The 16,249-nt window shown below is 39.2% G+C and overlaps 1 protein-coding gene across 3 annotated transcripts; it reads left to right on the top strand.

Annotated features, from left to right (window-relative positions):
- The first annotated feature begins 4,059 nt into the window (after positions 1-4,059).
- mpv17l2 (MPV17 mitochondrial membrane protein-like 2) lies at positions 4,060-14,806 on the top strand. Of its 3 annotated transcripts, none has more exons than XM_031897831.1 (6): positions 4,060-4,164; positions 6,009-6,091; positions 9,883-10,040; positions 11,858-11,934; positions 12,608-12,736; positions 13,365-14,806. In XM_031897831.1, the coding sequence occupies exons 2-6, from the start codon at positions 6,039-6,041 to the stop codon at positions 13,476-13,478; spliced, it is 531 nt and encodes a 176-aa protein (XP_031753691.1). In that variant the 5' UTR covers positions 4,060-4,164; positions 6,009-6,038; the 3' UTR covers positions 13,479-14,806.
- Positions 14,807-16,249: the final 1,443 nt, after the last annotated feature.

Genomic DNA, 16,249 nt, shown 5'->3' with positions numbered 1-16,249 from the left:
CATACATTTTTCCCATGATTTCAACATTTATTTCTACAATTAGTAATACTTATCTCCAGGGCCAGAAGTCGTGGTAGTCAAGGTGCCTAGGGTGCCTTGAGGGGGGTGCAATTTGGGGGGGAAAGCAAATTTCCTACTGCTTACTCTGCAGTGAGAGATGGGAAAATTGTCACAAGTGGTTGGGGGGGATTCTGCACCTCTGGCTACCCTGAAGCAGGCTTTCTGATACCATTCCCGATGCCTGCCATTTGGAACTTTCGGCATGGGTCGTGGGGGTTGTGCAATTGTGCTCTCTGAACTAGAAGAGCCAAAATTCTTATTTTAGATGAGAGCTCTCTTTCCCAAAATAGCACATATTTGTGCTTAGGGTATGCCCTAGAGTTCCTGAGAGTAAATATTTTATATTAGAACCCATATAGGGAGCCCAGTTATACAGTATTTTGAAAAGGGTTAATAATTTGGGTGAAGCTAGCTTTGTAAAAGTGTTCTTGATAAAATGGGAGATTTGGATATATTCATAATTCCAGCTTTGAGGAACATATTTTTTTGGAGTTCAGTAAAGGTGTGTTGATTATTAGTTCATGGGTTGACAAAATCATACATTCGAAAAAGGTTTTTTGGAGACAAGCCTGGGGGATTTGGGGATCATCTAGAACTGACCGTAATATACAGGAGGGGAATATCAAGGGTGTATTGGGCCACCTGTTCCTGGTCAAAGTATGTGGCTTGTCTCCACTTTCATAGTACTTCCATCTGAGTCAACATCAGGCTTTTTCATTGTCTTCCCAAAGCGTTTTATGGTCTCTGTGAAATAGTGACCTATAAATGTATGCCGCAAGGTTAAATGAGGCCATCCACAGCCTACCTGGGAAGCGTCCAGGAGGCTTCTGGAGCATTCAGACATAGGTGGAGAACTAGAATCAGTAGTCACAAAGCACCCAAGTCACCGGGATAAACCATGTATAAAGTCATGGGTTCAGATGCATAATAAAGGCAATACTGGTCATAGGGATTCATGTTTGTGAGGTTGGAGATAAAGTTGTTTTGGACGGTGAGCCTCCGAGATGTCTACGTATCTTAATGTCTAGAATCGCTGGTCAATGGATCTTGTGTGTGATTTGATGGTGGAATCCCAAGGTCTTTGAGAAATTGAAGGCTGTCGTCTAGATACGGAAGTATGTACTGCTTGTTTCCTTTTGTAGCAATTAGTTTGAAGGGGAAACCCCATCGGTATGCTGTATAGTGAAAGTGTAATGTCTTGGTAACAGGTCACTCCTCTTTTTCAGTGTGATAGGAGAGATATTATTAAATATCTGAAGTTTATGGCCTTGGTGTTCAATGTGGGGGGTATTGCAAGTTTTATTAGAAATACACTTCTTGCTTTTATAGTAATGTAGACACACCACAACATCTCTAAGTTTAGCAGAGCCAGGTATCAGAGGTGCAAGTGCTCTAGATGCATGATCAAACCGCCAGGCCTCAGATGAGAGATCTGGATTGATGGTAGAGAAAAGAGAGTACAAAAATAGTCTCATATTATGGGGGGCAACTTCCTCTGGTTTGCCCTTAATTCTTTTTCGTTTTGGTACTATGACCTATTCTCCATTTCCTCTGGATAAGTCATGAGACATGCTACTTCCTCCTGTAGGCTAAAATTACTGTCTTCCAGTATATTATGCCTCAAGATACGATCATCTAATGGAGTCTCTAATTTATAAGTTCATTCTCCCATTGCATTGATGATGGCGCTTATATATTTAAGGGCTGTGCAGATAGAATCAGTCATATTCTCTGTTAGCTTGTCATGTACTGTACTGATAGGCTGATGGCCCACAGAGAGCGTTAGTCACCTGCAATAATTAGTCACCGGCAAAAAAAACACTCCGAAATGACTTTCTACCAGCAACAATACCAATCACTGGTGAAAAGGCCTACGCATTGCTTTGGCTTTCTGAAGTTGCACAAAGTTGCCTGCAGGATCTGCTAAAGAGGGGTGATAAACTTCCTCCTGAGACATGCAGTTCCACCATATGAACCTAGATGCATGAGAGAAAGAGGCCTGTGAGCTAGATTGGCTCTCCGCTTTAGATTTATTGGTGCCATCTTGGATTCCCTGTTGTGAGGCGGCAGGAGAGAGAGAAACAGAGAGAGAGAGAAACAGAGATATTGCGACTACTATATTCTTGTGCTTCCCCATGGATGTTCCATGGATGTAATTACACTCAGTACACTAGATGAAGCAAATGACGGGGGTAAATGTCTGTATAAGTGCGTCTGCTGTACTCCATGCTGTGCATGCACTGCACTATTCTCTTAAACCTATATAGCTGTGATTGTGACATAGCTTTTCTATGTCTGTATCTGTATTGCATTAAAAGTATCATAATAAAGTATAGTATTTCTGTCTCCTTAATGTACAAATTTATATTCAGGGGACTGTGAGGGTCATTTTCAAACCTTCAGCTTGCTTTTCTTTCAGTAGCTCATGGTGGATATTAATGTATGTTTCATGTTGGCATCTCTGCTTTTCTGATATCCACCATGTGTGCCTACATCCAGACCAACATGATGGTTGCAGTGCAGGCAAGGCTGATGCCAACATAGAGACTGATTCTCGGCCCATATTTTTCTGCAGGCTGAGAATCAGCCCAATGTAGCATCAGGCTTAGAGAGATGTAGTGAGCAGGCTGCTTATCTTTTGGAAATGCTCCCCCTGCCAAAGCACAACAGGTCAGAGAATCTTTTTTTTTTTTTTTTTCAGGCAGGTTTGGGTAGAATTAGCCTTCCAAAGTCCTAATAAAAATCTACCCATGAAAACAGGGTTTCTGCCTGGCTGTTATTTCGCTGGCCTTGAAGGTAAAATACCAGCCATGGCTGAGGCTGGTATTACAAATTTACTGGCTATGAATTTTCTGATAAATTTGCAATTGTTTGTCATTCTGTCCACCCCCAACCCCTGCCTTTAAGTTGTCCCTCTCAACTTCTGCCCCATTATCTGTCAGCCCAACTCACCACATTTCTGCTTCATTGCGCCCAATCCATCTGGCACCACCCTGTAATTTTTCCTCCCCTTTTGCATTATAACCCTGCCCTCACTCTCCTACCCTTCACGCCAAAACAACTGCCAAGTATTTTACTGTAGAAAACTCTTAAAATATATATATATATATATATTTTTTTTTAATCTATAACTGTGTGTGTTAGTAATGAAGGCCAAGTTTGTTATTTCTGACAAGTTCTGTGCTAACGCCTTGTGACAACTGACGGTGCAGAACTTGGGGTAGACAGTCACGTCAATCTTGGGGTATCCTGCTCGATTTTCCACATTGGAAAAACCGGGCAGGCAGTTTTGACCCAGACAGCCCTATAATAAACTGGGCTGTCCAGACAGGTGGCGACCGTAGATGCATGGAATACTGGAATCAGTTTGGGATTCAGAATTACAGCCTTTTTCTTCAGGATTTGGATTTCATCAAATCCCAGGGCCTGACCTGGGGTATCCAGACCCTTAAAACCATGTGACTTTGAATAGAACCAGATAACACCTACAGAGCTGTCAACTCCCCCTATTACATTGGGATTTAGCTGTTTTTACCTCCCCCTGTTCTCCAATCACCAAACTGAATTCCCCCAGGTTTTTACAGGTTCTGCACTGATTCAGCAGGAGCGATTGCGCATGACCAATGAGTGTGACAGCCCTGCGCCTAGCATTTTGGAAAAATAGTTGTAGTTCAGTGACAGCTGGAGGCTCACATGTTGACACAGTATGCTACAAATTCTGATACTCCATGCTGTACTGTAAAATCTGATCAGTTTCTTGTTTTAATGTAGCACCATTCCTCACACATTATATTCCACTAAAAAACAATCAGATGTCATAAGACTTTATCTTGTCCTAAGAAAAGGCAACATGCAGCATTTGGGGAAAGCTGCTCCTCCACTAACTATCATACGCAGAAAGATTCTGAGCCAGTTTGACAGCTTGAAGCTGAGAGCAGAAAGAAATGGGGCGGGACTTTGACTGCTATTGCTGAGTTCCCCTGTCACTCACAGTTATTACAACTTCCTGTGGACGAAAGAAAGGACATGCTCGGCTCAGCCCTTGTTTCAGCCTGAGTACAGAGGATATGTCTGCTGCTCTGATGCAATTACAGTTTTAAAAAGGTAAAATGTGATTTCAACAATCTGTTTTCCCAGTCACTATACTTGTAAAGGAAGGGGACATATTGGGATTAGGGTAATACAGTATTTCTCTTAAAGAAGTCATGCTTTTCCCCATACATGTGACAGCAGCAACCAGCAAATCATGCGCTGTGTCATGTGTTGTTTGTCTGAGAAAGGGTAATCATAGGGGAAATGTTATTTTGGGTAACAACATAATGTATCTGCAAATGATGTAACTGCAAATGATCACAGTATGTACATGTATGTAGTTCCTGCAGAATGGATATATATATATATATATATATATATATATGTATGGGACCTGTTATCCAGCATGCTTGGGACCTGGGGTTTTCCTGATAATGGATCTTTCTGTAATTTGGATCTCCAAAGCGTCCAAAGTCTGCTAAAAATCATTCAAATATTGAATAAACCCAATAGGCTTGTTTTGCCTCCAATAAGGATTAATTATATCTTAGTTGGGATCAAGTACAAGGTACTGTTTTATTATTAGAGAGAAAAAATAAATAATTTTTAAAAATTAGAATTATTTGCTTATAATGGAGTCTATGGGAGATGGTCTTTCGGAACTATCTATATAACAGGTTTCCGGATAAGGGATCCCATACCTGTATATATAATATGCTTGTGGCATACGGTCTTCTCTGTATTAAAAAGACAGCAGTGTTCAGCCTGAAACAACCTTTGGCAGTTTAGGGTGTTTTGTCACACGCTGTGTGAAGGCAAAGTACTTTTATGTGATAATATCCTTATTTTTTTTTACCATAAGAATATGTTTTAAAGCTTGCTGGAAGGGGTACAAGTTAGGGAAGTGGAGTGGGTCACCATGCTATACAGTGAAAATGTAGTAGACCAGTGGCCTATGTGTTGTAACTTATTGGTTGGTCTGTTGAAAGTGGATAGATACCAAGATCAACACAAATCTGGTCATTCAGCATCACAATGTAGCACGAAAAGATAATTTTCCCACACAAGACCTAAAGAAAATTAGAGAAACCAATGCTGATAGCCATAGCAGGAAGGGTAGGCACAAAGCACAGGTATGAACAGACTTCTGTTTCAGAGGTGCCAGTACATAGACAGTATTGATGGCAGATTGCATCATGCCTAATCTGTCTGGAGTAATCAAGCTTTAATTGTCCCATGTATGACCACCTTAACAGATATAAGTATACAGTACATTTCATTGTTTATTTAAAGCTTTTATGTGTTCAATGTGTTCAAATGTAGAATTAAAAGTCAAGTAAAGCCCATAATGAATATAGCTTATATTTTAGCCTTTTAGTGTAAAACTGTTGTGCCACTTTTCATGGAAAAGCCCTGTGCCTGTAAGGGTAATGCCACAATAATAATAGAGATTAATATTAGTGGTACATAAGTTAAAGGACATGTTCACCCAAAAAATAACTTTTGCCTAGTAAAATAAATTATAACTCTAAGCAACTTTGCAATGTAATGGTTTTTAAGTTATTTTTAAATTGTTGCTATTAAGAGCAGTGTTTGTCAGTCCTTCTCTGTTCTTTGCCCTGGTGTGCTTTCTTTTGATACAATGTAACACAAGCCAGTAGACTGACAGACCTGTCTTGCTGCAGTAGACTGGCTTTTGCAACATTGTTTAAGAAGTCATAACCAGAAGTTAAGCAAATTCTGCTTTTAAAGCACTAAAATTTTGTAATATATTCATATTGGAAAGTTGCTTAGAATTATGTTTTCTCTTATTAGGCAAACATTTTTTGGGGGGTTGACATGTCCATTTAAAGGAAGAGTAAACATGATATTTTCTAAAGTGTGTTTAACACCCTTGACTTTATTTCTTTATCTAGGGTAACTCTGAAACTTGCTGTCCTAAATCCATGTGTAGCTGCTGCCAGCTGCTGTTGAAGTTAGAACCAGATGATACCCCTGGGTAAGTTAGTTTTGGCCCGTGCCGCGGGCTACTGGAAACCCTTTTTTAAAGGGAGATTCCTTATAGTCACCAACACAGTTAGCTGTGGACTGTTGCTAGGCATTGGAGACTCCATCCAGCAGAGTCGGGAGGTGAGGAGAGACCCAGAAAGAAAGAGAGACTGGCTGCGTACAGGTAACTGTGCAGAATGCAATTTTTTTTTTTTGTCTTAGGGCACACAGAGGCCTCAGGGGATCCAATACCTTTCCCAGCTCTGTTGACATGCAGGGGAGCAGAGTTGGCCTACTGCTTGGGGGTGCACATTTTTATGAAAATTATTGCTTCCCCCAACCATAGTGCGGCCTCTATTATCCTGCACCTCTGGTGGGGGAAACAATTTTAGGGTGACAGGCTGCTTTAAGTAGTTGTGAATTGCATTCCTTCTAGTTTCCAGGGTATTAAATATCACATAACTACCAGAAGTACATTTACATTTATCACTTAAATATATTTACAGTTATCAATTATATATATATATATATATATATATATATATATATATATATATATATATATATATCTTGCTGTATTGCAATTTTATGTTTAAACAGGACCTGTCACCCAGACATAAGAAGCTCTATAATAAAAGTCCTTTTCAAATTATACATGGTCTTCACATGCCCCCGTCATCCCAACTGTCTGCAATTTCATAGCATTAAACAGTGGCCTAACAAAAGAGGAAGCAGGGGGGCCTGGACCACGGGGTCTGCTTTATAGGTGGGAGGGGGGATGCGTTATATCATTACCCTTGGATGGCATACATGCGATTTTGGGATTTTGCAAAGTTTGCCTTGATAACAGGTTCCGCAAAATTGCTTGTTGTGCTTTTAGATTCCAAAAAAAGAAATTACACAATATTTTATTTAGTGTAAGCAACATTTATTTTGGCTGGAAAGCACAATAAAATAAGGTTTCAAATTATTTGTAGGGTGACAGGTGCCCTATAAGGCCAGTGGCATATAAAGCAGATTATCCATGTTGGTGTATACTTGACAAACGTGTATTTTTTCAAAGCTTGTGTTTAAGTGGCCCACCAAGAAAAAAATCTCTGTGTCTCTATTGTTTTTAGTTGCTGGACAGAATAGAATAGAACACGGTCAGGATTATAAATTAAAATATAAAATGAAATTGCCTAAAGGAAAAAATAGGGATGATGCAAGCTTATGCAAATATTTGTGTGGGCGTATTCAAATCTTTCTATAAAGGCAGGAGGCCCCATATACAGTGGCTTGCAAAAGTATTCGGCCCCCTTGAACTTTTCCACATTTTGTCACATTACAGCCACAAACATGAATCAATTTTATTGGAATTCCATGTGAAAGACCAATACAAAGTGGTGTACATGTGAGAAGTGGAACGAAAATCATACATGATTCCAAACATTTTTTACAAATAAATAAGTGCAAAGTGGGGTGTGCATAATTATCCAGCCCCCTGAGTCAATACTTTGTAGAACCACCTTTTGCTGCAATTACAGCTGCCAGGCTTTTAGGGTATGTCTCTACCAGCTTTGCACATCTACAGACTGAAATCCTTGCCCATTCTTCTTTGCAAAACAGCTCCAGCTCAGTCAGATTAGATGGACAGCGTTTGTGAACAGCAGTTTTCAGATCTTGCCACAGATTCTCCATTGGATTTAGATCTGGACTTTGATTGGGCCATTCTAACACATGGATATGTTTTGTTTTAAACCATTCCATTGTTGCCCTGGCTTTATGTTTAGGGTCGTTGTCCTGCTGGAAGGTGAACCTTCGCCCCAGTCTCAAGTCTTTTGCAGACTCCAAGAGGTTTTCTTCCAAGATTGCCCTGTATTTGGCTCCATCCATCTTCCCATCAACTCTGACCAGCTTCCCTGTCCCTGCTGAAGAGAAGCACCCCCAGAGCATGATGCTGCCACCACCATATGTGACAGTGGGGATGGTGTGTTCAGAGTGATGTGCAGTGTTAGTTTTCCGCCACACATAGCGTTTCGCATTTTGGCCAAAAAGTTCCATTTTGGTCTCATCTGACCAGAGCACCTTCTTCCACATGTTTGCTGTGTCCCCCACATGGCTTGTGGCAAACTGCAAACGGGACTTCTTATGGTTTTCTGTTAAGGCTTTCTTCTTGCCACTCTTCCATAAAGGCCAACTTTGTGCAGTGCATGACTAATAGTTGTCCTATGGACAGATTCCCCCACCTGAGCTGTAGATCTCTGCAGCTCGTCCAGAGTCACCATGGGCCTCTTGGCTGCATTTCTGATCAGCGCTCTCCTTGTTCGGCCTGTGAGTTTAGGTGGACGGCCTTGTCTTGGTAGGTTTACAGTTGTGCCATACTCCTTCCATTTCTGAATGATCGGTGGAACAGTGCTCTGTGGTATGTTCAAGGCTTTGGAAATCTTTTTGTAGCCTAAGCCTGCTTTAAATTTCTCAATAACTTTATCCCTGACCTGTCTGGTGTGTTCTTTGGACTTCATGGTGTTGTTGCTCCCAATATTCTCTTAGACAACCTCTGAGGCCGTCACAGAGCAGCTGTATTTGTACTGACATTAGATTACACACAGGTGCACTCTATTTAGTCATTAGCACTCATCAGGCAATGTCTATGGGCAACTGACTGCACTCAGACCAAAGGGGGCTGACTAATTACACACACCCCACTTTGCAGTTATTTATTTGTAAAAAATGTTTGGAATCATGTATGATTTTCGTTCCACTTCTCACGTGTACACCACTTTGTATTGGTCTTTCACGTGGAATTCCAATAAAATTGATTCATGTTTGTGGCTGTAATGTGACAAAATGTGGAAAAGTTCAAGGGGGGCGAATACTTTTGCAAGCCACTGTATTTAGTGGGAATGAATATTATTGAATGATATTGTTAGCAAACAACAAAGCAACTCCTTAAGTTTAAAGACTTAAAGGAAAGAAAAGGGGACATGACACAATCACAATAACACATTTTTCTATTTAAATTCTTGGTAAAAATAATACATGGAAGTAAGGGACCAGTCATAAAGAGGGCGTTTCATAATTTTAGCTGCAAAAAAAGTCCCCAAAACGTTGCACCTCCGCAATAAAATTTCAAAGGGCTTGTTCCCTTGTTTACAGCTCTGAGTGCCACTTGCTTTTTGTCGCTATATTGGATTTGGGAGGGTGCTGATCCCTCCAGCTGTGTGCACAGGGCGTTCTAATATTTTGGAGAGCCAGGGTGTGCGGAAAAGGGTCTCTGTTGTGCTCATCATTTTAGCTGGCAACTTCTGGCACCTTTGAAATATATTATATAAAATATAAATATCTTTAAATACAGTATGTAGTGGTAGGCATTGTGCTATTTATAGTGCAACTGTGTTTACATTGCTGTACATTTGCTGCAAAGCTCAGCAAAAGTTAATTCTGTCCCTTACTTTTATGGCAATGTCACATAAGGCTGTTTTAGGACTTAAAGTGCTCCAAAAATGTAGCACCATAATGCTCTAAACAGGCTCCCTGCAAATTAATGTTGAATGCTTATGCCAGTGCTTGTCAGATGGTAGTTGCCTGAACAAGTGTACAGATTCAGTATACTTTTACACATACAGGCACACATACAGTAAGTTACCAGAAAACACACTGGGTTGCTTTTCAACATTTGAGGTGCCATATCTCATATCTTATATGGTGTTTTCTTCAGTAGTGTGTTTGCTAAAGAGTATTGGGGGAAAACAAGCTGCTTATGATCAAAAGAAAACATTGCTATACAGCAAATAATCTTTCTACATCATTCCTAGGTAGAATGTTTGCTATTGGCTGCTCCATGGGTCCCTTAATGCACTTCTGGTATTCTTGGCTTGATCGATCATTCCCTGGAAGAGGAATTACTGTTGTGATGAGGAAAGTGCTAATTGATCAGCTTGTGGCCTCTCCTGTACTGGGATTATGGTACTTCCTTGGTAAGAATCCTGTAATGTTATGTGAACTTTAAAGGAATACTGTCATGGGAAAACATGTTTTTTTCAAAGCACATGAGGTAATGGAGCTTTTCCAGCAGAATCCTGCATTGAAATCCATTTTTCAAAAACACAAACAGATTTTTTTTTTATAATTAATTTTGAAATTTCACATGGGGTTACCAATATTCTTTATTTCCCATGCCACAGCCATGTGACCTGTGCTGACTTCAGTCACACTTTACTGCTGAGCTGCAAGTTGGAGTGATATCACCCTCCCTCCCAGCAGCCGATCAGCAGAACAATGGGAAGGGAGCAAGATAGCAGCTCCCAGTAGATATCAGAATAGCACTCAATAGTAAGAAATCCAAGTCTGGCTTGTGACTCCAGTTACATGGGAGTAGGCAAAACAATAGGTTATCTGAAAGCAGTTCTAATGTGTACCATTGGCTTCTTCTTAAAGCTCAGAAACAGGCACAATGCACTGAGATGGCTGCCTACACACCAATATTACAGCTAAAAAAAATACATTTGTTGGTTCAAGAATAAAATTAAATGGTAGAGTGAATTATTTGCTATGTAAACAGTGTAATTTGGAGATAAAATGTATACCATAAAAACCATGACAGTATCCCTGAGGCTATGTACACATGGCAGTCAGAGTCCATTTTTATCTGTGTTTGCTATTCAGTATGGTTTTTATGCATATTCTACATAGCAATGCATGGGTTAACTGATCTTGTGTTTCATGATGAGACTGTACCAACAGACTTCAACACCAAATACAGATGTATTGCCTTCTATTTGGATCCCAGTTCCTTGTGCACAGACTCAATTCAAAACACAAAATCAGTAAACACTAAAAATAATTTAAAAATAATTTAAATATTGAATAAACCCAATAGGCTAGTTTTGCATCCAGTTAAAACTTTCCCAATTAAAAAAAAATGTTACTCTAATATCTAAGAGATTCTTTATGCAGTAATTCTACAGAGTAACAGTCTATTATTCAATTAGAGAAGAGCTGCTTCTACCTATAAGAATAAACAAAAACATGCAGATAAACAAGGCTCTACGTGAAGAATAAAGGTGGCACACAGGCCACTAAAAGCTAGAGGGACTGAGTTGGTAACTTACTGGCCTGTGTATGGTGCCAACCGACAGGCCTACAGTGCCCAACCAATATCTGAAGCTCCTGAAGCAATGTAGCAGAAACCAATTTATTAAGAGACCTGGAGGAAAACTGATTACATTGTTTCAGTAATAAGAACTAGAGCATGGAAGGGTTATAAAGAAATACTGCTTTCAGTAGTAATTACAAATGACTTACAAATGTAAAATTGTAAATACATTTGGATTGGAAATTTGCTTAGAGTTGTTTATTTTAATGTGCAAAAATATGTTTTGGGAACAATATGTATTTTAAAACAATATATTAAAACTACTTATCAATAAGTGCCACTTGGCCCTAAAACCCACTCAGCAATCATACTGCTCTAGTTATTTACCTGCCTAGATAATTATTACTCGGACAGAAGAGCATCAGAACCAGCACAAGCAATTCTGCATTTTTATTAGAGGTACAAAGATAGAAGTACTTTTGACAGTATCAGGTGGTTTAGGGAAGGAGCAAGGAAGGGGGGGCAATGGAAAGGGCCTCTCATTTAACAAATTAGTGCTGATGTTCAGTTACTGTAGTGCCTAAAGAATATTGCATTTCTTACTGCAGTCTTCCAGACTACCATTTTTAATATTGTAGACTTGCACGTGAATTGCACGGAATGTGTTTACTTAGAGCATTTGATTACTGTATTTTTCAGGAATGGGGTCTATGGAGGGACAGAAACTAGAAAAAAGCTGGCAAGAATTCCGGGAAAAATTTTGGGAGTTTTATAAGGTGAGCATGGACATAGACATTGCAAATTATATTTTTAAGCTGCAGCCTAACATTTGTTTTCACCGTTAGATCACCAGTTATGCAGCGTTAGAAACAAGTCTTATGGTGCTGTTAATTTAAATATTACATTATATGCTGTATTTTTGCTCAGGTTATTTAATGATGGTTACAGGAATACCTCTGCTATCAGCTATGGGTACCTGCATTACAGATTCTTTATGAATCTTGCCAGGTGGTTATAACAGTTACACTTAATAGCCAATATTCCTGTAGCATTTAGTGACCACATTCGGGCTGCTACCAGAATGCTTAGCAGGTTGTCATTGATTATGAAGCTTGGCTGTACATCCCCTTTGGTAACATGATTTTCCAAGGATATCATTGTAATGCCAAAGTTGCTGCAAGAAAATTGGAAAAAGTGATCATGAACGTATTGGTATCTACAGGTCGTGCCACACACAAGGATGATTAACCATCAACACAATATGCTTATGGAGTTTGGCATGTCATAGGCTAGGAGTGGAAAAACTATGACCGCCAGGCTATTCCAGCTCAGGCAGCAAAATGAACTGGATCACCATTGTAAAGGACATAGAATAAATTACTTTTCAGTGCAAAGCCATTAAGTAAAACTGTATATTTAATTAACATTCATGCCATTCTCTGCTCTCAGGCTGATTGGACTGTATGGCCTGCAGCACAGATGATCAACTTTTACTTCCTGTCACCGAAATACAGAGTTATTTATATCAATGTGATTACAGTGGGCTGGGACACTTACCTTTCCTACCTGAAACACAGGGTGAGTACATCCATTTTATTCATCATTGACGTTTTAGCTATTTCTACAGTAGGGATACTGTAGTAACTAATCTTTATTTTATATGATTTGGATATGTGTGTTAAATAGGGAGTTTAAGTAACATTACTTTTTTCAGAAAAACAACATATGACTTTCAATTGGCTGTTGTCACCCATATATGATTCATAGAATCCATAAGGGGGCATCCCATTAAGCAGTTGGGACTTAAAGATGGTGCAAAAATTGGTCTTTTACCAACAAAGTATTGCATTGTATGAGGCTACCAATAAGGTTGTGTTATCAAACGTTCTTGCCCATCTGAATCTTTGGCTGAAGGATCAGGGGGATATGTGCTTTTGATGATGATGAGGGGTGGAAGGAAGGGGTGTGACTAAGCCCCCACTTGTTACCTCCGTACACGCTTGTCACTTCGCGCAGGGTGATTGAGAGCTGGGGCTAGTGTTGGGTGCCCTTGCCATTTGGCCCAGCACCGATGATTGCTTTGCTTTATGTTGCAAGTCCGTTCAGATGTCACACATGCTTTTGATTTCCTGGCATTTTTTCTAAAATAATTGGTGTAGTTATTTGAAAGTATAAAAAAATCTAATTAAACCTATTTCCTTTCCAGAAGGAAGAATGTGTTGAAAACACTATGGGCACTTCAAGCTTCGGAACCTTGGATGAGCTTGACAGCTGCTCTACACCACTCCCAAAGACACTTGATGAAAGTGGGCAACCATAAAAATGGCTCCATGTAAATATAATGCTATTATCAGAGATGTTCCCCACACAGACATGCTCACAAGGACTTTATCCAGCGGCTCATAAAATGTGGGGCTGGCCCCTTAGGGAAGACCAGAGCAGTTGCTGGAGACGCTCAGCCTATGGGCTAATTGCTGAGAGATTGCGGCAGAATGCTTATTTTCTCTCCTGTAACAGATACAGCAGTGTTTAGTACCCTTGCTATTAGCTAGGAGGGTTTGGACCAAACAGACTAAAAATGTTCAAACACCACTGCCTTAAGCACTGTAAAGAACAAGTTAATGATTTAACCACCATGATACATATATAAGGTATTCTTGATATGTGTGTGCTTTGCATTCTTATGTAACATAAGGGTATGCTTTATGTACCTTTTACTTGAATTTGTTCCTACACTTGGTGCCAAGCTTGCTTAGGTTGTATACATTTTCTCTCAGGCAATTTTTTATGTATTTAATCTGATGGGCATGAGGACCAGTTAAGAATTCAGTCCTGACAGATCCTGTACTTGTGCTTTGCTGCTGGTACTGAATACATGTTTTTGTAAGAAATTAAGGGTACATTCTTATCTTTATGGATTCATTGGTGCCAAAAATAATTTTATACCATAATTCCCACTCTATATCCTGAATTGCAATGAGAACATTTATATAACGTGTATGTCTGTAAAACAAGGGTGCAGAAATTTATCAATAAATTACTTGGAACTGTTCTCACTACTTAGTAGGATGACTTGCTTCGTTATTTAGGTTTGGCCTGTGCAGCCTCAAAAGTGCAATTAAAACCTACAGTTTCTTTGTCACTAAAAGTATGTTGGCACCCTTGTTAGAGTGATATCTCACCAGTATTTTGTGCTTTCAAATGTAAATGAAGTACTGTGATTTTGAAAAACTAAAAAACAGCCGTATTTTGTTTTATGGCAGTGAGTATAGAACTTATGTCTCTCCATGAGAGGTACAATTAGGTTAGAGACACACAGACAACCTACTGTCAGGGTCACCCTGGGCTAGTGCCGGAGTATCCGGTAACTGATTACAATCACTGGGGGGTACCTAACATTTTGGCATTCCCCAGTGATTGTACCTTTCCTTGTCCTTCAAAACACTATTCACTTTATCTGTATGTAAAAGAAATGGAATAATAAAAAAGTGACATAGCATCCTATTAACAATCTGACATATCATTGCTTCTTGTAAAAAGAATATATTGATTGTAATTATAAATTAATATTTTTTACAAAGTGAACCATGCTTAATTTGTTAAAATTTATTTTCCTACAGTGATTAAAATATCTATTGGAAACTTGCATTGATGTTTTGTAGTTATTTGTTTTTTTTCTGTAACGGAATATTAGTTGTAGTTATATATTAGCTACAAAATAAGGATAAGCTGCACTAAACCTACTAATAAAAACACATATACTGTGTATGGAGCGTTATTTGTGAGAGAAAGTGTTGGTACACATCCTTATTTAACCTACCCTCTGCTGTAAATATGATTCACCTTTAACCATAACGTTTAGTATAATGTAGAGAGATATTCTGAGACAATTTGCAATTGGTCACCATTTTTTTATTTTTTTTGTACTTTTTGAAATATTTATCTTTAAATGTAGCATCTGGTTGCTAGGGTCCAGATTACCCTAGCAACAAGGAACCGATTTGAATGAGAGACTGGCATGTGAATAGAGGAGGGCCTAAATACAGCTAAGTAGTAGAAATTAACAGTTACAATAAAATTGTAGCCACAGAGAGAAAAAGGTATTTGTCTGATGGGGGTCAGTGACCATCTGAAAGCTGAAAAGGGGCAGAAGAAGGCAAATAATTCAAAAACTAAAAAAATAAAGGCCAAATAAAAAATTGCTTATAATTGTCTATTCAATAACCTACTAAAGGTTAACTTAAAGGTGAATAACCACTTTAAAGGGAAATTGCTTCTCCCACCATAGGTGTGGACTAACAGAGCCCGCACTCTGGTTGGGGGACACAAACATTTTTTTTTTAAAAAAAAATAGTCACCTACAGGGCTAGGGAGGGAGCTGCTGGTGCAGACAGCTATGTTGTGGCACACGCATGCACATAATGGCCGAGCGCCACATCTTGTTCATATGCACATGCTTGTGACATAGGCAGGGAGTCGTATCCACCTATCCTATGTCACACGCATGTGCATAATGAGTGAGCGGGGTCATTTGCTAATTTGCTCAACTATCGTTTCCCCCAACTGGAGTGTGGGCTGTATTAGCCTGGACCTCTGGTGGGGGATGCAATTTAATGGTGATAGGTGCTCTTTAATACTGGAGTCTAAAATATGTCCATATTATTTGTGCCAGTAAAATAAGTAGAGGTGACCTATTTCTGATATGCATGCAGTAAATATCCTTGTAGTTATACATACATACCTCCCAACATTTAAAAATCAGAAAGAGGGACAAAAAAAAAAAATTTTTAGTAACACCCACTTTGTGGCCATGTCCCCACATGCCATTTATAAAAAACACACCATTTTTTCCCCCCTGGTAGGAATAACACTAGTGGTTTAAGCCAGACACATATAAAGATTTATATAGATAAGTAAATCCTGTTTAACTCATAGGGGCTGATTTACTAAGACACGATTTCGAATCCGAATTGGAAAAATTCCGATTGGAAACTAACATTTTGCAATTTTTTCGGCGTCTTTACGATTTTTGCGTAAAAACGCGAGTTTTTCGGCGTCTTTACGAAAGTTGCGCAAAGTCACGATTTTTTC

Source organism: Xenopus tropicalis, chromosome 1, assembly GCF_000004195.4.
Source record: "Xenopus tropicalis strain Nigerian chromosome 1, UCB_Xtro_10.0, whole genome shotgun sequence".
NCBI lineage: Eukaryota > Metazoa > Chordata > Amphibia > Anura > Pipidae > Xenopus > Xenopus tropicalis.
This window is presented reverse-complemented; position numbering and strand designations above follow the sequence as displayed.